The sequence below is a fragment of the Episyrphus balteatus genome, chromosome 3 (assembly GCF_945859705.1).
Source record: "Episyrphus balteatus chromosome 3, idEpiBalt1.1, whole genome shotgun sequence".
In the NCBI taxonomy this organism is placed as follows: Eukaryota; Metazoa; Arthropoda; class Insecta; order Diptera; family Syrphidae; genus Episyrphus; species Episyrphus balteatus.
This window is the reverse complement of record NC_079136.1, coordinates 8,351,035-8,377,522: the sequence shown is the minus strand read 5'-3', so window position 1 is coordinate 8,377,522 and position 26,488 is coordinate 8,351,035. Positions and strand designations below refer to the sequence as shown.

General features: G+C 33.4%; 1 protein-coding gene across 1 annotated transcript in view; it reads right to left on the bottom strand.

Annotated features, from left to right (window-relative positions):
• Positions 1-26,107, bottom strand: part of LOC129913873 (uncharacterized) — a 40,802-nt gene extending 14,695 nt beyond the window's left edge. Inside the window, exons 1-3 of the mRNA XM_055992821.1 lie at positions 25,864-26,107; positions 8,465-9,934; positions 5,530-8,396 (exon numbers count right to left, since the gene is read on the bottom strand). Of these exons, the coding sequence (XP_055848796.1) occupies positions 5,530-8,396; positions 8,465-9,850 (4,253 nt within the window). The 5' untranslated portion in view covers positions 9,851-9,934; positions 25,864-26,107. The remainder of the gene's footprint in view (positions 1-5,529; positions 8,397-8,464; positions 9,935-25,863) is intronic.
• Positions 26,108-26,488: the final 381 nt, after the last annotated feature.

The window sequence follows — 26,488 nt, the reverse complement described above, 5'->3', positions numbered from 1 at the left end:
GCTCGCATAAAATCCAAATATTATTGGCCGAAAATGGTAAAAGACATCAAGATTTTTGTAAAAAACTGCGAAATATGCAAAATGGTCAAGGCTCCTAATGAAGTTCTTCGCCCACCGATAGTCAGCCAAACAAAAACTGAAAGGCCCATGCAAAGACTCTACGTCGATTTTTTAGGCCCATATCCGCGTACAAAGCGAGGAAACATTTACGTTTTTATCGTGGTTGACCACTTCACAAAATTTATGTTTCTTAAAGCCTTGCCAAAAGCTACGTCAAACCGTGTGATTCAATATCTTGAATCAGAAATTTTCCACACTTTCGGGACCCCTGAACAAATCCACTCCGACAACGGCCGTCAATTCGTGTCCAAAGATTTCAAAAGCTTTTTGGATAATTACGGTGTTAAGCATTTACGAACGGCGGTGTATTCGCCGCAAGCCAACATTTCGGAGCGTGTAAATAGGAGTTTTCTTAGTAAATTGAGAGTTTTAATTTCCAAACAGCAAAATGACTGGGATCTTCATCTGTCCAGTATAGCATGTGCTCTGCGTTCCGACAGGCATGACTCGTTAAATTGCCAACCCTATTTTGCTTTGTTTGGACAAAATATGATAAATCACGGTTCAACATACGCTATACTACGAAATTTAAACGCGCTACACGATCCCGAAATGTTGGTTACACCTCGAGCACTTAAATTGAATTTGGAAAGACAGAAGTTGTCGGAGAATTTGGACAGGGCATACGTTAAGTCTAAAAATACCTACAATAAACGGTCGAAAAATGTCACTTACCGGGAAGGTCAGGAAGTGTTCCATAGAAATTTCGCTCAAAGCAATTTTGCGCACGGCATCAATGCTAAGTTGCTTCCAAAATTCCTTAAATCCCGCGTTAAAAGAGTAGTAGGAAATTGTATGTACGAGCTGGAATCTAGGGCCGGTAAACCTCTTGGCATATTCCATGCTAAAGATATACGACAATAACATCAACTGCAAAGAAAAGAAATTGTCCACAAAGTATAGTGTCAATCATTAAATATATTTTTAGCACTTATCTGACACAATGCTTCCTGTTAATCATCCGTTCATGTAAGTGGGTTCGCGTCCCACGTTTAGCTTTACGATGGCACAAAATTCAAACAAACCCGAACGAGGTAAACATTATTTTTTTATAAGATATATAAAATAATTTTATTTTTTTATTTGAATTCGAAATTGTAAAAACAATTGACGTACGAGATTTGTATTCAAAATTAATAAACACTTCCACCGTCATTATAACAAAATTCGCGAAACAATTGATTTCCCGTCGGCAAAACACAACTCAAAACGATCAACAACAAACAATTTTTTTTGCCACGAATACAACAGATAAATGAGGTGAACGACCTCGGTTTATGTTAACCGCTAACTTTGAAACATAAGTAAATGCAATCTATTTACATTTCTTTAAGTAGCGGATTTTTGTCGTGTATCTCACTCGCACTCACATACCGAGACTACACATAACCATCCTTGTTACACACGCTCAAAATAAGATAGTATGGCAAAATTTTTAATTTTTTTTTATTAAATTCATCAAATTCACTTATGTATACAGGTATTTCATTACTTAACTTTCAATGAAATTATAATTATTACCACAATAGCACTTTAATGTAAAGAATCATAAGCCGAAATCCCTTGACCAAATTGCACTGTTGGTTGTTTATTTCAGAACCACATACACTTTCACTTACACTACCCGGCTATACGAAAATAAGAAAGTGGGTTCATTTCGCATATTCCACATATGTTTATATGGAAAACGCGAAGCCCTGTAACCGAATTGGCTTTTTATCATAAATAATTAATAACTTAAAAAAATAAAAAGAAATTATTAAAAAGCAACACAACCGACGACGACGACTTCTTCAACTTTATGTTTTTTTTGTTTACCCGCACCGCACATTAAACAAATTATGTCATCTCATTTACACCTATAGATGTAAAGGAAAAAAAAAGGGTATAGGTCTTTCCTTTTTGCTAGGAGGAGAATGTTTTGTCTCTAGTATAATTTGAGTAATTGTCAGCCTTTTGCTATAATATGAGAAATATTCAGAATTCAGTGCTACAAAATGTTAAATGTCTTGGGGAAGTAAACATTGTTGCTGAAACATGTTTATAAGATTTATCTTTCATGATATAAATGTATCCAGGGCTTGATCTTGATAATTAATCCAGACAAGCGTATAAAAATACAAACGCACTTTCACCCACACTTAAGTGCGTAAAAATGCGTATAACATTTAATTATGTGCGTATTATTGAATAACAAAGGCTGGAAAATTTAAATAAGTTAGTATTAGTGTAGTTATTAGATTTTAGGGTTCTTTAGCAAAGCCGACGGTAGGTACTTGCTTTTCAAAAAGAACAACCCGAGCTGCAAGAAGCATAGTCAATATATAGAGGAAAGAAATAAAGTATAGAAGAAAGAACAAATCATATAGTACTGATTTGGACTTACAGATTATCAATAATTTTTAATTGAAACCAACCTATTTCTATAAGCCAGATTCAAATACGAATCCTTGAATTTGGGCGAACCGAATATATATGTACGTATATACGACATATACCGAAGATATACTTTCGTGAAATTAAAAATTGCGAAAAAGAATACCTTTAACAAGAAGACAAGCTACATAGGTCGTCAAGATATTTGGCGGCCTGAACAAAAGAATAGCGAATTACCGTTTTTCGTTGCATGAGTCAAGAAATTTGAACCCAACAAAAAAATCTCCCGTCATCCGAAAGAACTGAAATATAAACTCAAAGTTTTCGAAAGTTGGTCGTCGAGACAAAAGGGAAAAGAAGAATCGCCAAGGGGGCGCAAAAACGTCGTCGTTTGCGAGGGCATCATTAAGACCGTTTTCGCTTCATTTGCATTCGCATACAAAGGAAACAAAAAATTCCAAATCAAAATTTTTTTATTCATTTTTTTTGTTTTTTTTATATATTAAAAGCCTAATTGTAAATTTTTATATCTGTAAAATTTTTGAAAATCAAAATACCTAATTTAAAAGTTTTTTTTGAATTTTTGCAATTTTAAAGAATACATATATATATATACATACATATATAAGCACCTATATACATATATATATATATATATACATTTAGCAAATCTCATTTAAGAGAATAATTGAAAAGTGCGGTAATATTTATTAAATTTTAAATAACAATTCGAAATAATAACAAAAAGTGTTGAAAGGAAAGCACCAACAAAAAAAAAATACTCCAAGATTCATCGAAAGAGTGGCCACTGCGACGAATAATTTTGGGGGTAAGTCATTTCATGTCGTGTTTGTCAAAAAGGACATATATATAATTTATTAAACATTGCCCCTTTTTAAAATAAAATAAAACAGAATTAAATACATTTATTTATAAATACGAAAGAAGTATTTAGCATAATTTTGATTTTTAAAATATAAAAAGATAAAGATACTTTTAAATAAAATTTTCCTAAAATTTGAATCTCAATGTGAAAAATTATAATGAATATCTACTCTGTTAAGACTTTGAATTTTAATTAAAACATATGCTTATAAAATTAATATGAATTTCTAAGTTATTTAAAGAGGGGAAGATGAGGAGGAAGTGATGAACGGGTAAAGGGGGGGTCGAGGAAAAGGAAAGTGTGCAAAGGGGTTGTTTGGCGAGAAAACAACCAGGTAGGGTGGGATTAGAAATAACATCTCGCGCATCATAACACCAAGATGTATGAAGCCTGGCATATTTTTTTTGATAACGAGGAGGTTAAAGAACCCACAGCTGAGCTAGCTAGGGATGATTTTTGTGCCAGCAGAACCTCAAGGCTAAATAACTCGTTACACCTGTGATCCGACTTTCAATAGCTAACATTAAAAGAGTGAAACCTGTACTTGACAAAAAATAATTGCAAACCATGCTCGGTCAGTTTTCAAAAATTAAATAGTTGAACATAGCCGACTAAAAACAACTACAAAAAAAGGAGTTCGATGATCGGGTTGGTCCCCGTTAAATAGCTATAACTCCAGCCCATGAGCTCTCTAGGTGTATTGAAAAATATTTCAATTATTCAAACCCAAACATATTTTGGCCTTATCTATCTCAATATAATGCAACATGATTTTGGTATTTTCTCTCCGAGATTTTTATTGAAATTTTTGGGGATTTTTTTCCCATTTCTTGGGATTTTTTTCTGATAGGTCAGAACTAGCTCTTGATATTTAAATACTTCTCGCTTTCAGTTAATTCATCAAAGTTTAAATCACTTCTCCAGGTTACATGGAGCACTACATATTTCCTTAAAAACAATAAATAATGTAATGCATGGAATGAACAAATTTTAACTAAATCGATCATACAATTCTATTTGATTACATCAACTGATGAAAAAATCCATAAACCGACTAACTATAATAGCGCAAAATTTTAAACGATTCAGTAAAATGATGTAATGCATGGAATGAACAAATTTTAACTAAATCGATCATACAATTCTATTTGATTATATCAATAAAGCATTTTACTGAATCGTTTAAAATTTTGCGCCATTATAGGCTTGACCGTAGGTTATATACCAGGTCATAATCGACTTGTATTTAAATATTGTATTTATAAATTTATAATTTTATGCTTCAATAAAGTCTAATATAATCTAGTGTAACTTCGTGTACGTGTTAACGCGTGCGGTGAAGCTGTCAATTTTCCATTTCATTAGTAATCTGCCACTCCGTTTAAAATTGCTACCATTTTTTAAAATTATTTGTTAGATATTTTTTCAAAAGCTGAACAGAAGCAAACTCTTTCCCACCGAAATAAATTACAAACAAATAGAAAAACTTGTTTCTGTTTCTGTCAGCTCGAAGTTGTATTAGTATTAGTGCAAAGAAAGTTAAATCTGCCGAAAAACCTAGATCTGCAGATTTGATCTGGAATCAAAAATAAATCAATTTATTTTGCTCCATGAAATGCAAAAAGAGGGAAATATTTAGATCAACAATAAATTGTAGTTATTTACATTAATGGGTTTATTATTTTACTAAGTCGTTAAAATTTTTCGCTAATGTTTTTAGGGAATGAGAGATGATTGCGAAAGAAAGCAGGCTTTCTCACTATAAGAAATTCCTGGTTTAATTCAGAGTCGGCTTATGCAAATCCAACTATTATTACAGAACTTTACCACATGTATTCGAAGCACTAGAGTTTATTAAGCAATGGCAATGCATGGAATACTAAACGAATATCACACAATGTTCTGCTTTAAAAATAAAAGAAGATACAGCTACAAACACAAAAGATCATTTATAATTTAGAAGTTCAAATTTTGTATGAAAGCCAAAACACGCTAAATACACACATACTCTCAAAATAGTTAAGCACTACAAAAAATAATTTTTTGTTTGCATCCCAGTTAAATTGAACTAGATACCAATTTAGACTTACAAGAAAAGCTTTTAAAAAAATAATAAAGAAAACAAAACAAACAAAATAAAAACTCACTTCTTCATCAAAGCAGGACCAACAATGCTTGAGCCAACGGTCAGATTCGATAAGTCCGACATCATTGAGAAATTACAAGGACTATCCTCTACCAAGTACTTGTTCATTTCATCATTAATTTGTGGTACAAAATTATTCATAGAAAGCCCACCCCTCCGCAACATTGCAATAGGATCATTTGAACTAGTAGTATTTTCTGGTCTCCTGCGAGGGGCGACACTTTTTCTTATTTGCGGTGGACCACCAATATTTCGAACTGCATGAGCCTCAGTGCTTGTCACATTATCCTTTGGTATATTAACTGGCTTTTGCATTCCATCACGTATGCATTGCTCTAGTAAATCAAGTCCTCCAGCTTCTGATGCATTCGAACTGACATCATCCGAAAGGTTTGCCACCATCTCACCTTCAATTTTATTTCCCAATGGATTTGTGAGAAGTGAAATAGATGATAAGTTAGTATTGCTTCCAACTTTTGACAAAAGAGCCGGTGTGTCTTCGGTGAAATATTGCTTTGTAGAGTCTCCAGCTGGTGGAGATAAAATTATTGCTGTATCTTTGTGCCCTTCAGTCGTTTCTTTTCGATCTCGATTCATTCCAATATTGATGCAAGTTGCCAATAGGTAATCATCGTTTGTTTCCTCTTCACCCTCGGAAAATGCAATATCACCTTTTACAGTCTCAATTTGCTTTTGATCTGGGCATGAATTTGTCAGGGAACCACCTTCAGCCTTCATTAAATCCATATCTGGCTTATCTGTGGGCTGTTCATCGTCGAGACTTAAATTACTTAGACTAGTGGCACATGAGAATTGAGCGGGGGTGTTCTCCACTTGGAATGTATTGAGATCATCTTCGAATACGCTGCGCAAACGAGGTGGTGCTGCATTATTCTGACTCTTTAAACTGTTACTACCTCCTGTAACAGCTACTCCCGCCGATGAGAAGGGCAATTGAGAGTTACTATTTCGTCGTGGGGATTGTGGCATACTCTGAGTTGGGGAATCTGGAATATCAGACGGCGAGATAACACCACTCGCCAATCGGCTAAAATCACTAACCACAGAACTTTTGTCATCGGCAACAATTGCTCCGACTTCTTCTTCTTCTGCAAGCGAATCCATCGAACTATGACGCGAAAACATTAAAGGCGTTTCTTGTGCAGAGTTATAGTTGTTTTTGGATATTATTGCACATGGCCCTGATTCTTGAGCGTTTTGGGGTAGAACAGGCTTTTCGTCCTCTTCCTCTTTTACATCGGTTGGTGCTAAAACTGCAGGCGGTTCTGGTGACTTGATCGTTTCTTCTTTCACATTGATGTTAGTTTTATCAGCCTTTGACTTTGTGGGTGCCGTTCCATTTGTTGTTTGTGCATTTTGTGGTGACTCTTCCAGACTGCTCAAAGACTCGTAGCGACTAAAGTAACCTGGAGTTCCTTCTTCGCAGTAGTTTATTGGTTTTTCTGGAGTATACGAACCAGATCCATAGATGACATTACTTGAAGGAAGTACAGATGTTTGTGGCTTATTGCGAACAATGTTTTCTTCTAATTTTGGATTTTGCAAATCACTTACTGAGGGTGCATTGGAAATCACGTAAGGAGTGTCCTCAGTTTGGTAACATTTTACACTGTCTTCGAGAATTAAAATTATTTCACTTCCATTATTCATTCGAGTTTTCTCTTCCATATCTGATTCGACTTGATTTTCAGCATATCTCAGACTAAAATCCGTCGGTTGATCTAAATCTGTCTCTTGGTAACTAGAATAGTTACGAGCGGTCTTGAGACCCTTTTGATTCGATTTCGGTCCAGATTCAGCTAGAGATTTATTTGACTTAGAAGTAGCACCCTCAGAGTACTTGGCTGAATAATCAATTGGTTGTTCGGTTTCATTTTCAACATCAAAAGCTGCAGTCGTTTTGACAGCAAATTCAATATTCCTATCTGGGGGCATTTTCCCGCGAACAAGAGCTGAATTGCCTCTCATCATTTCGTAGGCTGAATCTGATTTGGCGGAAAAAATTGAATCTCTGCTCTCACTTTTCGAGACTACTGCAGATCGGGTAAGACGCACCGGAGGTGGCGGAAACTTCCGGGGATCTGTCAATGGAGTGAAATCATTTCGTTCTTTTGGTGGTGTTACCACATCGATATTCTCACATGTTTCTGAAAGATTTTGATTAACTAACTCCTGTTCGAGAGCTTTTTGTTTTCGAGCATTCAAAGTTGGTAATTCTTTCAAACCCATTGATCTAGCAATTGGATCCATATTATTTGGATTAAGTATACTTGGCCGAAAGTTTTGTAAATTCTTGAGTGCAGCCGAACTGCCTTCGGATATTAATTTATGTTTCGAGTGGATTAGAGACCGTAACATTGGTACTGCTCCATTATCCCATAGGAATTTTTGATCTTCTGCTGAACGTGCAGATAGATTCCACAATGTTCCACATGCATTGCTGACAACAGTTAAGCTTTCTGATTTTAGCTGTTGCAGTAGAATTGCCAGACAATTACGTTCACGTAATATTTTCCTATAGTCCTCACGAACTGCTATGTGACTAGAGACGTTTCGGAGAATGCCTCCTGCATTTTCGATAATTTTAAGAGTCTTACTTGGACCTTCATAGGTCAGCATATCGACTAGAAATGCCAGTGCTCCGGTAACAGCACAATATTCAGCTTTATTTGTGCTGCAATGTGCCGATAGATTCCACAATGCTGATAGAATGGCTTTCAATGTGTTTTCGTTTTTGTTGAGCATGGCAGCTTTGGCCAAGGCTGTTACTGTGCCAATTTCATTTAGAACAGCTTTCATATTGTTATCAACACGCCATGATAAATTTCTTAGTACACTTGCTGTCACCTGTTGGGAAGATAAAAACAAAATTAAGAGATGTTTTATTGATCAAAAAAAGAAAATACAAAACTCACCTGCAATAAATCATCGGGTGCTGAATTCAATTGAGCAACAAGAGCCTCCATAAACTCTTTATTTGCACACAGGAGTGTCTTGTTATTTTCATCTCCAAAAGTTAAATTTGTCAAAGCCATTAGGGCATAACGTCTCAACGAGTTACAGCATTCATCTTCAGATTTTGGCCCATGAACTGCATGATCCAAATGCACTAAGCTAGCAATAGCTTGTAACGCTCCCAGCTGACACATAGCATGCCTATGCTCCTCATCAAAACTGACTTTCATAAGACTAGAAATGGCAGCCAATGGATGACGATCCGAGTCATCAGCAATTGCTTCACCTCCACTCTGAAGTAGTGTCTTCAAAAAGTTGCAATAGTCAAGTATCTGTTCGATGAGTCTTAAGACTTTCGCTTCGCGACGACCCACTTTGTCATCTGGATGGCTATGTACAACATTATGTAGCGCCATTCCAGCATATTTACGAACTCCATCATTTGCATCTGAGTGCATCATTTGTACCAGCAATGGAATGCAGCCAGATTTGCGTAATGCAACACAAGCTTCGCCAGTGCGAGACAATTCGAGAAACTTTTTCGAAACATCAACTGAATCATGAGATCCCAACATTGAAGCTAATGAATAGACACATTCAGCTTTTGGCAAACCCGAGTATTGACTTCCATCGGTGCGTTCTTCTGCCGCTGACCAAGCTAGACTACTGGTTTCCATTGGTGGAACAACAAGATCACTAGCTATGAAACGCGATAGTGTATAGCTGGGTTCTTTGTATTTACGAGTTGACCCTCGTGAGTCTCTATCCCTGTCCAATGAGTGCTTTCGGCCGCTAGATCCTGATGTGGATCTTTGAAAATCGTGTTGCCGCTCAAAATTCCTATCCAAACTCCGATGTTCACGCATGTCTTTGTCAAGCATGTAGTCGGGTGGTATTGGATTCTCGTCTAGAAAGTGTTTCTTCTTGCCAAAGGCACCACTTGAACTGCCACCGCCACTCCTTACCACAAGAGTATTGTCATCTTGAGTGAATTCTTTTTTCGTATAACCACTTGCAGCCAACTCGTAGTCGCTAATTTCGCCATCACGTTCGTATTTTTTGTCGATTTTTAAATTCTCTCCTAGACCCGAGCTCACTGATGATGATGAGACTTTTTGGTGGCTGCTACCACTTGGAGGCCCCCCTCCGCCAATTGTTAGAATTGCACTAAAATCTTCTTCAAATCCTGGCGGTGCTACGGCATCGTAGTCTAAAAAATGACGTTTTTGTGGAGCAACATCATCCAAAGCTTCCAAGTCTGTATGATCAATGAATATATCGTCTAGATCTTGATTTGATGATGCCGATGAATCCGAGCGTGTTAGATCTTTTTGTAAAGATGACATGGTGTATCTTTTTTTTTATGAGTACTTTTTTTTTGTTTTCTTTTTTTTCTTTCTCAAGCTCTCAATGGACCATCTTTGCACGCACTAAAAATATACAGAAAAAATATATAGTTTCGGTTTAGTTGAACTGTTTCGTGTGGATGCCTATTTTTAGTGCTTGCAGAGCAGCAGCACTCCCTTTTTTCTTTTGATTTATATGTCACCCAGATCAGGCAGGCAAGCAGGCTATATAGCCCAGGAAATACCAAAGGGTTTGTCTGGGAATAGGAAGTGTTTTTTCTCTGATCCAAACAAATGGTGTGACATGAGAATATGTATTTAAAGAATAAAATATAAAAATGTTTATCTAAAGTAGTTTCCTAGAATTAAGACCATCTTTTTTGTGAAATGAAAATATTTTTTGGGAAGACAGCTTGTTTGGAATAAATTAAACTAAAAATAAATGGGTGTGATGGCGTGTGTGTGAGTCTTGGAGGAATTATAAAAGGTAATTTAATGATTCAGTTGTCATATCGATATTATATTTGGTTGACAAAAAAGAAGACTGAAATAACAGGTTCATAATAACTTGCACCTACGCATTTCGTTTTCATTTTTGGATGTGATTTTGTTAGGTCGATTTATAAGTTTTTTCTGCTGATTGAAATATGTCCGCGATAGCATCTAGATTTTGATAACCATTTGAAAATGATTCATTTGTTGGTAAGATTAATCTCAAGTTAGAAAAATGAGTAAAATATTTACTTACATTGTAAGTCGGTTGTACTCGTATTTATGGGCATATTAAATTAGAAGAAAAAGTGTAAAAGTTGAAAAATAAATTTAATTTCTTGGGTGCGCACATAGCCATATTTAATGGAAATTAATTGGTGTAACCTTTTCCGGAGAACGATATATTAATATTGTTTAAAGAATGCCCACAACAATTCTAGAGAAAAGTAAGAAAAATTCATAAGGTCATAATGGAGCATCTAATTAATTATATCTACGTAATGTTCTTTTTCCAAATAGAGATAATCATTTTAAGTAGCAGTTACGTATGTTAAGATAAATTTAACCCACTTCGATTAAAAATACACATAATCACAAAAGATTAATTAATAAGTCCTCGATTAGATTATATGGCCTCGTGCGATCGAATGCCAAAATAAAGATTTTTCGTATCATTTAATTGTTCATTATTCGTGTTATTAAATGATAAATGTTAAATAAATGCACCAAAATGTATGAAAGAACAAAAGTCAAATACAGTGCCGCTCACTTGAACACGTTAAATTGAAATCGTTAGCAAAATTTGCTTAGTAAACATTAATTTTTCTATATATGATGATGACTTGGATCAGCTAGATCTTACCATTTCTATTTTATAAATTAAATAAAAGTTGGTCTAGACTATTCAGAGCCTTAGTCCAAGGCACAACTGATTCAATTTAGAGACTCTCTGAAGGAAAATCAATTTTTTTTTTTATCGGTAGGGGTGTACTTTTACGTTTTATGGCTAAAAACTCATCACTGAACAAACTGTTCAAAAAAGTTCTAAACTTTTCGGCCTGATTAATTAAAATTTGTAAATCCCGAGTAGGTTTCAATTACATTTGCTCATATGACAATTTTCAAATTTGTTTCTCATTTGGTTTGGTTGCTAGAACTTTTTCCAAAAGCATCTCCCGTAATTAGTCTTTACAATTAAAAAAAAAAACAAAAATATGGGTGCTGATAAAATTCTTTGTTTTGAATGGTCCCAAATAAAATTCATTCGAAGATGCTAAAATTTTACGTAGACTCTCTTTCGATGTTAAAAGCCAAAAAATGAGAAACTGATTTTAAACGTGGTCGCACTTCAAGGAAGGCCAAAAACAGCACCCAAACCGAAAACAATCATGTTTCTAGCTCAAATGAACATGTATTGAAATACCTGAAGCTTTGAGGATATCCAAAGAAACATCTTGTTAAAGGAATAAGCCATGAAAAAAAACTCGGCGCAAAGTGGAAGGCGCATTTGCTTTATGCTGATAAAGAAAATTCGCAAAAGAATTTCAGAGAAATGTTTGGACCGTTTAAAAAGAGATTCCTTTGATTTTTGACAATAATCGATAATAATGATCAGCTGGACGCAAAATTCATGAGAAGAGGCCTGTTTAGAAGGTGAAAAAAAAAAAATCATTTTCACCCAAAGTTCTTTGGCTATGGGAAAACTTTGTTTTATAATGTACAAATAACAAGTAAATGAAAATTTTGAAATCCGGGAGCAAGTTTGTCTAAGTTCAACGAGATTTGTAGAAAACGATTTTATAACTGAAAATCACTGTCTACCATTATCAGGTCGAGAACTCGTACCGTTCCAGAAAATTACGAAAAACGATGTATATGAGACCTGTTTTCCATCTTTCAAGAACGTATTTTTAATACCATGGCCAGTGTATTCGGTGAAACCCACTAAAGTAAATGTGCTAAGCTTCTATTAATTATGTGTTGGTATTTTTCAAATAAAATTTAAGAGATAAATTCTGGACACAAAGAGATATTGGTTTGAAAAATACTTTTCTTCAAAAGTTCTTGACCCATTGCTCAAATGCTTTATTTGTTGCGAACTATATTCTTTTTATTTTGTAAAAAAAATTTCACAAAAAAATTGATTTTCTTTTTAAAAATGTCACCTTTGCTTATTCGGTTAAGGTAAATACGTGCTACTAGCTTTTGCATGAAATAAATATTTATTTTTTCTCCCTATATCCCAGACTACACTATACGTTTGACACACATTCTTTATGGAAAGATATTAATCAATATGACATTATGTTAAAAAAAAAGATAGCATGGCTCACACAATTCTGTTTGCTTGTTTCTAAATTTTGTTTACGTCTAAAAATAACAGCACCTGTCATATGACCTCGAAAAGGGCTAAAACGATGTTGATGCAAAATAAAATACACGAATATACTACACGTATTTGCTCTTGTTACATATTATGTATTTAGCTTTTTAAAAAGCATAGTTTTGCTTTTGATTTAAAAAGTTTTAACTTAACGTTACTATTTTATTTAAGGTTATATTAGTGTAATTGAGTTTCAGCCATTTCTTTTTTTATTAATATTCCCATATAGCTATATATTTTCATCTACGATTTCGTTATTGTAATATGCTTGGTGATTAAGAACTGGCGGGTGTGCTTACACATTTACCACAAGTAAATAAATAACTTGCCTAATGTGAAAAGCAGCCCTAATTACAATTTACTTTCACACAAGATAATAAATAGGAATAATTAGACATTATTAAAAAGATCATCTTCTATGGAATTGGAATATAACCCTTCATTAGAAAGGAACAATAACTCTAAGAAATTTAAGCTTTGAAGAGGCGAGCATTTTTTTAAAATTAAAATGAAAATGTTTGTAATTAATGAAAGACAGACACTTCAAGCTTTTTCATTTATATGTCTTTTATTTAAATTGATTTGTTGCAAAACCATTGCTTTATTAGAAGTTACTTTTTAATTGAATATAAAAACGTAGTTAATCATTTCTAAGATGATTTTTGGAAGATGAAAATTATTATGCAAAAGCTTTCTTAAAAATCATAAAATAATGTGAATGCAAAAATGGAGTTAATCATTTCATCTACTTTAAGACATCCAAAACGGGTTAGTAATAATAAAAATTCTTTGAAGTTGAAAGTTAGAAAACTGGAATCACTACTCTAAGAGTTTAGACTTAGACCAAGGTGACATTTTATTTATTTGTGTAATCTTATAATTTCGGCGAAAGCAGATTCTACTCACACAAAAAACTTGAATAATTCAATTAAAATGGTTTTTGCACAAACAATTAAATACAATGATAATGAAGAACAAATGAAAGTTTACGATGCGAAAATCTTGTTTCTTTGTATAAGAACCGTGGACCTAACTCAAAAAAATGTACCATTGTAAAAAAATATAAACACATTTTATTACCATATTTTTAGTTGCGAAGTCTTTGTTTGTTGTTTCAATAAATTATATAAATTATTAAAAAAAAACTGCAGTTAAATCTAAGATTTTTATAATTGTTAAATTTCATTCTTTGCATGTTGATTATTCCTACCCTATAATGGGAAGAAGTATAACAATCAAATTGCCAACATTGGTTATCGGCTCAAATTCATAGTAATTTGTTTACATGCTGGTCACCCTACTTTTAAGTACGTCGCACAGTGGTGCCCTTTTTGAACTTCTGCGTAAAAATCATTTCCAGAGGCATATGAAATTGAATTTTAAGTGTGCCAAATTTTCTTACTTTGAATAAATCAATAAATGGCCATGTATGTATATGATTTAAGACTCCAAAATTAATTTAAAATACCACTGTGGGCCTTAATACGCCAATTTAGGTTAGGTTAACGTGGCTATCAGCAGGAGAGCTGATACACTTAGACCATGATTGGTCCGTTGTGATACCACAATGAATCTTTGAGAATTTTTGTCTTCCTATTCGTTGAACCATTTGGAGCTTCTAATTAAGCGAGCGATACTACCTATGTCTATATTTGCTAGCTCACTAGGGTTGTTATAGAAGAATTCTCCCAAATGGAGTCTACGTCTTTGAGATAGCGCAGGACATTCACAGAGAAGGTGTGGAATCGATTCCACCTCCTCCTCATCCATGCAGCTTCTGCAGAAATCATTGGAATAGATTCCGAGGCGTGTTGCGTGCTTGCCAATTATACAGTGTCCTGTTATGACACTTATTACGGAGCTGATTTGTGATCTGCTTAGAGATATTAAACAATTAGAGCGCTTCAGATCCAGTATTGGCCAGATCTGTTTAGTCGCTATAAATGTGGTGATATTATTCCACCTTATGTTTTTTTTATTTGTAGCATCTTGTTTGAGCATTAGTTTACACCTAGCGATGGGAACACCTATGTTGACCTTATTTGGTAATAAAGGTATCAGTGTTCCACTTTTGGCAAGTTCATCAGCTCTGCAATTTCCTGAAATGTCTCTATGACCCGGCACCCAGCAAAGGTGAATGCAATATCATCCGCATATGCAATCACTCTGTAACTCTACGCCAGTAAAAGTCTTTGAATTTTCAGATCTGTTATCTTTAAATGTAGGGCATTCAAGTTTCCTTTCATTTTATCAACAAAAGAACCTACGCTATGACCTTGTTTAAAAAAAATTCCTAAAGAAGTTTCACTTCTAAAATGTTCAAATTTATTTTATTTATCATTATGTACATATAGTAAATACATTAGTTTTTAAGCTTAATTATAAAATTGATTTGATTAAATTTGCATTAATTTTTATGCAAGACAAGATAATTAAAAATGCTTCTTCTTCTTCCTTTTTTCTCGGCGCTGTTATGATCTCGATGTCGAGGGGATCATAACCTTCCCACGTTACTGCTTCACACTAGTGATCCGCCTGTGGGGTTCGCCGGGTTGACCTCAGAAATCGGCGGCAAGCCTCCCGGTTTTGTATTGTTCCGTTTCTGAGGCCAACTGAATGCTGGTGTTTTTGCATTTGCTTGTACCAGGAGTTTTTAGGCCTACCTTTCTTTTTATTTCGTGTTGGAACGTTATATGATATTGCTTTTTTGACGGGGTTCTCAGGATCTCTCCTTTGAACATGGCAATACCAACTGAGTCGGTCGTGTTCAATTTTTTGGGAGATGGTATTTTTAACATGAAGGCTTCCTCGGATCTTCGTACTTCTAATTCTATCAAGCTTTGTTACTCCTGCTGTCATGCGAAGCATCTTCATCTCAGCTGCCGTTAACTTACTCTCATACTTTTTGTACATTGTCCAACATTGTGAACCGTATGTGAGTGCTGGACGCACAACTGCGGTGTAGAGCCTTCCTTTCAGCTTAGGGGGCATTTTTCGATCACAGAAGATAGCAGAATTTTCCCGCCACTTCATCCACCCTACGCTTACGCGATGATTGATATCGTCATCACAAGTACCTTCGTTATTTATCATAGACCCCAGATATTTAAACTTTTCACACTTGGGAAGCACTACACCATTCAAATAAATGTCAGGAATAGGCCTGTGTGGATCAGAAAATGGGCAGCATAGGTATTCTGTCTTTTTCGCGCTTATGCGGTACCCACTACCTTCTAGAACATCCACCCATACATCAAGTGCTCGTTGCAGGGATATCGGGTCTTCACTTATGATGGCTCCATCGTCAGCAAAGAATAACTGATGCACTTTTGGGTCCGTCACTTTGCCTTGAAGCAGGTAATCAAGAACGGTAATAAAGAGCAGAGGACTCAAGACGCTTCCCTGGTGTACACCTACTGTGATTTCGAATTCTTCGGTGACTCCAGCTGCACATCTTACTTTAGTAACTGCTCCATCATACATGTCCATAATTATCCGCACATAGGTTTCCGGAACTCCTCGTTGTCTGAGGGCCACCCATATCAGATCTCGTGGTTGTCGATCGAATGCTTTTTCAAAATCAACCAATACCACATGCAAATCCTCCAAGGAATCTCGATGTTTTTCCATAATGATTCTGATACTCTGGATTGCATCTGTGGTTGATTTACCCGCAACAAACCCGCACTGGTCATCAGATAGTCTTATTATTTTTCGCAGTCGGCTACCCAAGACTCGCTCAACGATCTTCATGGTGTGTGACATCAGCTTAATCGAACGGTAATTATCACAGCTTCGAGTATCACCCTTCCCTTTGTATATTGGAAGAAGATAACTTTCCCTCCATTGATTAGGCATTCGATCACCTCGTATAAGCTTGGAAACAAGAACCATGAGCCATCTAGACCCGATGTCTCCCATCTTTTTCCAAAACTCTGAGGGTATTTCGTCTGGCCCAACAGCTTTTCCCTTTTTGGAGTATTTTACAGCCTCACTAACTTCTTCGACTGTGACATCGGATACTTCGCTTAAGTTAGGTGAAGCTATTGGAAAGTGTAGCCTTGGAAATTGTTCATTTAGAAGTTCGTCACAATACTGTCGCCACCTGTGGAGGATTTCTTCGTTTTCCACAAGTAGTTGGCCTTGAGCATTGTTAATAAACTTTGGCGAACAGATCTCCTGAGCATTTCTTCTTCTTTGAGCGGCTATTTTGAAGATGGTTGCGCCCTTATTCACGTTTTGTCGTAGCTCTTGAATAGCACCAGCAGTCGGGGAAGAAATTTCATCTAGCTCCCGATACAGGTCTTCCGTATCATTTATTTTATTTATCATTATGTACATATAGTAAATACATTAGTTTTTAAGCTTAATTATAAAATTGATTTGATTAAATTTGCATTAATTTTTATGCAAGACAAGATAATTAAAAATGCACACCCTATAAACGCGAGACCACACATTTAGTGACGATCCACTGTGTCAATGACTAATATATATTATTTAGATAAAATTTAAAAAAATAACAAAAACATTTGCTGAATTTCATTCATAATAATTATGGCGCCTGTTGCATATATTTTCAAAGAATTACTAATGAGGCATTTAAATGTTTACATTTTTTATAACTGTTGTTATAAACTGTTCAGTGTTCAACGATCGAGCAACCGACCGACGACCGCAAATTAAGTGTTGTTGGCCGACGCTAATTGATGTTCATTGGTTTTCTAGCTGACTCTAGCTCTCACTTGAATTTACTTTTGTGTTTGGGCGTTGATTAAAACGATCATGATGATAATAATTTAAAAAATTACTTACAATAGAGCCCCTTTTAATGTTTTATTATTAATTGAAATTGCAACAAAATTGACTTGTTTATATATTTGGCTTGTCAATCGATAAATTGTTCTTAACTTAAATGCTTCGAAAGATGATGTAAACATAATGTGCCTTATTTGCACCCAACTATTGTATAATGATCCAAAGAAGGGTAGAGGACCGATAAGGTATCTATCAATGTCACCGCAATCGTACTGTCCAAATAGGGCTTGTTTCTGTATAGAATTCTTTGGGTACTTACAAACGAATCTATTTCGATATTTTATTTTGTTATTTATTTGTTTTATTTTTTTCCTGTTCTCAAATTTCGACGAAAAAGATTCTTTTCATAAAGCAAAGTTGTTTTTGTTTACACAATCCGTGCTACATAACAAATTGAGCAATAATATTTAAATTCTATTTTTTCTTTGAAATCGATTCAGTATTCATGAAGCAAAACAAAATATTTCCCTTCTCCTTCTTCAAATCTACATTTATCAACATTGAATTGTAGGAAAATTTCTGCAAAAAAACAAAATCTTCCCAGAAAGTAAATTATACAATAAATATTGTAGATAGATAATATTATAATTTATAACTAAAGACGACATAAGTTGATGCCTATTGGAGCACTTACGCAAGCAAAAGAAAAGATATGATAAAACCTTTGTTTTACGTCTTCTTTCATTAATAAGTAAAAAATAAATTAAAAATAAAAATCACGACAACTATCAGTTGTTGTAGATGAAATAATACCTTTCTCTCATTATGGAATTGAATCTCATCAACAAGCAGCCATTCACCTTTTAAAGCTTTGTACGAAGGCCAAAGCAAAGCAATTTCCATAGAATAGTAATAAAAAAAAATAAAAATCTATTAATCAGTTGGAATGTATTCTAGTGTCAATAAAAAACTGATAGTGCTGCAGCTCTCTGATTAAAAAAGGTGACACTTCCACATAATTGTAATGAGTTTTTTATTTTCTTCACATCAATGTTTTTTGTTGGTGTAGGTGCTATCTAAGATTTTTATCTCATCTAGTTTTTATCATTTTTACAAGTTTTGAATGTCGTCATATTTAAAGTGTCTCCTTCCGATGTTGGATACATTTTCTTTGGAGCGTTAAAATGTTATTGAATTTAAGCATTCAAATTGCGTTTTACACAATTTCATAAAAATTGTGAATCACACAAATATGTTACATTGATAATATTAAACCAAATATTTTTTCTACGTTGTAAAGCTAATGTATTATCAGTTGATTACAGACTTAATAAAAAAAACTTGCGAATTTCACAATTTATTTTTCTTGGATTATTTGATTGCGAAACGTTTACTTATTTTTTTTTTGTAAGAGCTATTGGAACTACCTCAACAGAATATTTCTTTCAGCGGCCAATAGAAGGAAGTCATTAAGATAAAGCTTGTTCTGGTCTATCAAAATAAAATGCACGAATGGGTCGCACGAACTTGCTCTTAGAGTTCAAGTTGCTTAGATTTTTAAGACTTTTTATATAAAACATGCATTTTTAGAAAAAAAAATTTCAAAATCGTTAGAGCCGTTTTTTAAAAAACTATTTTTTATAAATAATTTATTGGAAAAAAAGTTTAAAAATAACAATTGGTATGCTTTGTAGAAATCACTCATCAACATCTAAAAAAGAAATAAAAAAAAAAAATAAAAAAAAAATCAATGTCACGTTTTCGAAAATTTGAATTTTCAAAAAGAAAATTTTCAAAATTTTGTAAAAAATCCAAAAAATTTTTTTTTTTAAATTTAATTTTTAGCTTATATTTAAATTATATAAAAGCTTCTTCACAAAAAGTTTCTATGAAATTGAATAAGCAGTTTCGGAGAGAATCAGATTAAAAAAAAAAAAAAAACGGTTGTATGGCAGGTACCGTTAATAATGAAAAATATTTTTCTTTTAAAGATATACTTTAAAACTTACATTTGAATTTTTTAAACAAAATCGTTGGAGCTGTTTTTGAGTAATTTCAACTTTACTAAAATCGGTATATGACAAGTACCGTTATTTTTGGTCCAAATAAATTAATTCCAAAAACCCCTCTGGAGAGTCAGCTTGAAGTCAATCGGTCCATCCGTTTAGGCTGTAGCTCCTAATACAGACAGAGCGGTGCGGTAGTTTGCCGATTACATTGTTTAGTTTGAAGAATTCGAAAATGTAAAATATTCAATGATAGCTTTAACTGGCCCAATGTAAAAACCGGCAGATCATTAGCTAACCTTATCTGAAGGAAAAATGTATGCTGAGATTTTAAACTTATTTGCCTGTTATATGGAGGGCTAAAAGCATTAGTGGACCAAGTCAACATTTTTCTTTTTTATTTCAATGCCAAAATCTGCGCAAGGCTATAGGCTGGGACACTCTAACCTACATATACATATATGTAAATAAAAAAAAAAAACAAATAGTGTATGAACAATATAACGACTAGATATTGTGATGGATCAGTATAATTACGTTGACATTCTTGACTTATGGAGAGGAAGAAATGAAACACCAGTAAAAAACTAAGTAGTGGTTTGGAGTCGTTAATGTAACTGTCTTGTATTGGTCTTCTCAGTCACCTAACCTCAACTTATAAGAAAAGCTTTGAGATTTTAAAATAGTAAGTGGTTGCAGCTTCAAAACTCTACAACAATAATCAGCTGTATGTCATAGTGAAGAAATGTAACCCTTTTGAAAGACGTATGGCTTTAGTGGATGCCGTGAATCGAGTACCTATATGAAGAATAAGAGGTCTCTAACAAAATACGTAAAATAATGGATTCTTTTGTCTTTTCTTAAAAAAAAACTTACTCCACCTTGTGAGGAAGCATAAGTCACAAGCACTTGTGATTATTCCTTTCTATTATTATAGAAATTAAAAACAAATAATATTAATGATATTAACACGGCATAAAAAGCAAGAAAATTAACTGATTGCTACGAGGCGTCGAATTCGAACAAGATCTAAGCACATTGTCAAATGGTTAGTGTTGATAAACAAAATCATGTGGTATTGCAAAATTCTTAGTTTTTGTTTTCAGGTTAACATTCTCGTATCACCGCCACACAAAATAATTTTTAAACTGGGGGTAAGACTATGTATGTTTGTATTTTTCGGTCGATGAAAACAAATCCGAAGCTCATTTTTTGACATAACCTCAAAAAAAGGTTCGTTATCAGGGTGTTAATTTACACTCTTTCAGGTTATCTCAAAACCTGACTTGACCCAATGAAACGGCCTTTGGATTCGGTTTCAGCGATCGAAAAAACATAAATGACATAGTCTCACCCCCATGTCAGAAATTGTGACTTTGGGGGAGAATACAAAAAAATCACAAAATCAATTTAATTAAGGATTTCTTGCAAACTAAACTTTCCAAAATGCAGTTGAAACTAGGTATCATAGTTAAAAAATAAATCCATTTCTTGTAAGTATGCAGACCAACTACCTGCTTACCTATTTCACTCTTTTTAATATTCATAACTCAAGCCAAGTTTTTTTTTTTAAACTTACTGCACTGTTTTACAATAATATTGCTCATAATAGGTAAGTAACCTAAGTAATATAGACATCAATTTATTCGTCTGTCACCAACTATATAAGTTTTGCGCAATCAAATATATATGCACATTACCTATTAGATAACTTGACGAGTGAGCTTCAATTGAATATGAGTATATTCAATGCCCATCCCTTCTCAAAAACTGCATTATGCACATTATTTACACTCGTCATATCGCTTATTTTATCATGCAACCAATTCAATCTATCACCAAGTATACGTACCAACGTCATAAACAATCTGGAAATGATTTATACAAAATCCTCAAACATAATTCTATCAAACAAAAGAAAAACAAGGGAACCAAAACCACTCCACACACACTTTTCGAGTTTAAAATTAAAATTTGTATTTTTAAATAACTACACCATCCATCCTTTTCATTCCATATCAACAACCATACCATATCAATAAATTATAAAATTCTTCCCTTTATTTTTATTTCTTTTTGAAATAAAAATAATATTCTTGCTTTTAGTTTCTTGGTTCATTTGCTTGTCGTCTTCGTTTTAAATTTTGTGTTCAACGAAAAAATTAAATTCAACCAGCGCTAGCTCGTTGTTACAGAATAAAAATCACAAAAACCAACCAAAAAACTATTAATATCCTACAACTATACATTGCCCAGCAAAAGCAAAAAAAAAATAAAACTTTTATTTACATTTTACATACAAGTCTACTGCGACTGCGATGGCGATGGCAAGGCAAACGAGTGTGTCCAGAATTACAAGCAGGAGTTTTTGCTGCTGTCTCTGCTGCCGGCCGCTAAAATTTGTGATGACGGCCACTGTGTTTCCAATTTTCAAATTCAACAAAACAACACAGGGCAATGATTCATACCCACAAGCTTGCCCAGCAGAGGAGACCATACCAACCCACCACCACCACCATCAATAAACCTCCTCTCTACACTACCAAGAGCAACCACTCTATTCTACACTGCCGGTCAATAGAATAGGTTCATCCTATAAACGATAAAGAATTGAATTTTGCACTTACAAAAACCGAAGGAAAATCCTTTTTAATGATTTATATTCAAGAATATCTAATTTTCAAAACTATTCAAACAATGCGATTTGCGATTTTTAACTATCAATTGTTGATTGATAAATACTGAAAGTCGATGTTTTATAACTCAATTAGTTAATGTTTTGATAATTTCTTATAATGCTAACCATATAGAATGAAAATAAAATTGATAAATAATAGTGGACTGATTTTAAAATACTAAGTTTCAATATTAGTCAACTATCATATTGCAATGCTCCCAAAAAATATTGGTAATGTAAAATAGTTTCTATATTTTATAGTTGTACATATTACTTTCTTTATAGTTCAAATAATAACGCCAATTTATTTTCTTTCAATAATTTGTCAATATATGTATTTGAACTATAAAGAAAGTAATACAACTATAAAATATAAATAATACAGTTCAGCAATACAAAATAAAAAATATAATTACTATAGTTTTTTTTGGATAAGATTGATTTTATTTTATTGAATAAAAAAAACCGTTTTAATTAACAACTACATATTTCAAAAACTCCATTAAGTTTCGGGTAGTAAAACTTTTTCATGTAATTTAAGTTTACTTTCTTCAGGCTTCTTTTATCGGAATTTTTTGATTATAAAAATTTTATTATTATCTACACTCATAGAATTCAAGACCAACACATTTCCGTTCTTTTTCAACAACTTAAAGGTCCGAAGAGTAGAAAAACTATTACAAAAGTGTGAGATTTTACTCGTTTTTCTACAGTAAAACTTTTCTGATGATGTGAATACCTCTTTATCCTGCGGAAAAGTCTACCTAAAAAATCCAAAGAAATCACTTTAAAACTTTGAAAAAAAAGTGATTTTGAGAGTGAGCTTGCATGAATTTGCAGTGAAATTTATGACTATTGAAAAACAAAGCCAGTCTTATCAAAATATAGAATATCGACTATAACCATTACTTCGACCTTATGACTATAATGTCGCTGCAAAAGCAGTTCGCTCCCTTCCTTAATAAAATAAAAAATAATTTAAACCTTCAAGGATACACAAATTTTATTTAATACCTCGGAAAGAACACACACGCTGCAAATTTCTTTTTTAACTCATGTGACACTCTTTCAAATTCAACCTATTTTTGATTCTTTGAAGTTTTAACGGAGTTTCCTATTGGATTTACATGCGATCTAGGTTTGGGCACTTCTCATCAATCTTTCTACAGTTCAAAGACTAAAGTGGCATTCATATGAGCTGCGAAATGCGTCTGCGAATAATTCTTTTAAAGCTTTTTCTAAAGCAAATATTAACTTATTCACTTTATTGAACAATTAAAATAGGAATATTTGATCATATTTACATATTTGAATATAGAATATTGCGTAAAACCAGGTAAAACTACAAAATAAACACATTTTAATATTTTGTATGCTATCAACAACTGTGATCTGCGAACTGTCAAATGTAAATTCGCAGTCCACAAATACAAAACTCATTCCACAAAGCTACGAACAAATAATTCGCACGAATTTAATCTCACTTTTGATTTACCTTCAATTTTTGTATTACAGTTCGCAGCTCTCTGCGACCACTCATATGAATGAAATGTCAAATTCAGCGACTATTAGCAATTTGCAGACGCAGGTCACATATCCACATGAATGGCACTTAAGAGTACTTGCAGGGGAAGATTTAATTTAAAATTTAGAATACCAACCAAAGGATAGTTCGCTTTTCTTTAAATTTTTACGCTGTTTTCCCCTCGTATCATATTTTTATTATAGTTTTCTTGTAGTTTTTATATTTTTTAAAGAACTGCTAACTAAGTACTACGATTTTTAATTTTTTCTCGATTTTACAGACGTCCCTACCTAAATTTTGTTCGGTTTACTTGATTTTTACTTTGTCTTCGAAACTATGGCACTTAAACTGTAACATTCTCCCTTAAAACTTGTTTAAATAAACCTCACTTAACTCCATCAAAAAACTAGCCCACTAATACAAGTTATTTTCAATCCAAATATACTTTAAATTGAGTGTTAAGTAACAGTCAGAATACCTTTCTTATTACAACCAAACTCATGTACAGAATTTAAATTAAGCATTTTTACTTCCTTTTAAATTTTTTTCACAAATCCAGACTCTACACTTAAAACAATGTTGATGTTGGTGTTTTGCAGCTTTTTTAGAGCTGGTTTTGAGTTAAGAGCAGATTTTGTACATTTCAATACAATTTATTACAAAGGAATTGGTTTATTAGTGCAGTAGATTTGACTAAGTGGCAGTAGATTAATTTTTGCAAGAAATGCAGTAGATCTACTGCAACTGCAGCAAAGTGGCAACGCTGATGACGACCACGAAGAATTTATAGTTTGAGGCGTATAAAAATGAAATGGGTATCGGGGAGCATGCTGCCCCCCCTGCTTGTTCTCACTATAGGATTTGAGATGGGGAAAAGTTTGGGTATGTAAAAAGAACTGTTCAAAAAAAAAAAAAATTGTTCTTAGCGGTTGTCATTTTCATGCATTTTGTATGACAAAATGAATTTTAAAAAATTAATTAAAAATATAAATAAACGTTTCCTAACATTAAAATTGTTATTTGTATTACTTTTAGTCAATAAACTTTGAAATAAAAGTATTGGCGTATTAAAATTCGTGCGACCCTAAAGGAAAGTTGAGCCGGTGAACCTATTCTACTGACGGGCAGTGTATAACACTAGTCAGCCTTCAGTTCAGCCCAGCAATGCGCAAATATTTACTTTTATTTATCATTTATAAGAAAGAGTAGAGAAGAACTTCCCGGCTAATTTAACAACAACAAAAAAAACTACACTTCTTATCGACTTTATCAACTGCTGGCTGACTGCGCCTTTTTGCAATTCTTCAGCGACACTCATCAATTCAAAATCGCGAATATACATGATAAAATAATTTTTCGCAATAATTTTGAATTAGATCACAAGATCAAACATGGAATTCCATAAAATCCAAAGTGAAACATTCATTCAAATGAATGATTAATAAAGAATTCAGCCCTGCAACTTCTGAGTGGCAATGGCAATTAAAAAAAGAGGCAAAACCCAACAACAACAACAACAAAAATGAAGAAGGATACATGATATGCCTTTAACTATATGAGTGTGTTTGTTGTTGTTGTTGTTTCGAGTTCATCTATGGAACATGAAAGAAGAAAAAAAAAAACGGCAATAAAAGATGAGGGAGGATTCAGGGACAAGGGAGGGACCAACCATCGTCGTCGTCGTCACCGTACCATTTATTATTGATTTTTCTCATCTTTTTCCCTGCACAAGAAGAAATAAATGGACGACTTCAACGAAGGGAAAAATGATACAAAAAAGAAAAGAAACCATTCCACCATGATCTTGGTCGACCACAGAAAAACAGAAACTAATCCATTTTATGTAATAATTATTCATTAAATTGTACTAAAGTAAACTTTATGAAGATTTGTTTACAGTTAAGACATAGACTAACTGTTTAGTAGCATGATGAATGCAAATGCAATGCAAAAAAAAAAGACAAAAAAAAACTCAACATAACAGCATTTCTTTTTTTTCTTCGTTTTTAATTAATTACACTTTTTTTTACGTCTGAGTAATTTTTTAGGGGAACACTATTATTTTTCTTTTTCTCAATTTTTTATTGTTTTTTTTTCCAACTAGGATGGTATAAAATTGGAAGGTAGCTGAATTCCCAATTGGAAAAGAAAAAAAAATCTGGTATTACTTACCTCAGTTAATCAATCCACAACGGCGTTTTTAATGAATGATAAATTCTCAATGTTTATGAAAACAAAGATTTATATTAAATTTTCGTTTATTTCATATTGTATAGGATTGTTTTATACATTTTTTGTTTTTCTTGACTCGATTTTATGTTTTTTATTTCTTATTAATTTTTAATAAAAAATTATATACACCGAGGAGGAGCACACACAAAAATTTTGATACGACATAACAAGACAACGACAAGAAAAAATCTGAGAGAGAAAATATTTTTTTCAAAGAAGACAGTAGAAGTAGACGGACAGACAGAAAAAAAAATTAGGGTGGTGCGAGCGAATGTGTGAGGATGAGATGAAGTGATTTTTGTATGTGATTGGAAAGAAATGAATATAGGTGTTGCTTTTAGATTTTGACGGAAAATTGTAGTAGAATGGTTATTGTTTGTAGTAGATTAAAATGGCAGGTGGATGTAAATAGGAGAAATTCGGGTAAGTTGTGTATAAATTTAAATGTTTAAAATAGTGGTTATATTTTTGAAAAATAAAATTTTTGTTTTTTCTTACAAACGATTTACATTGATTAACTTATCTGATTATCAAACTCCATTTGATTGTATGGCTGGTAGATTGA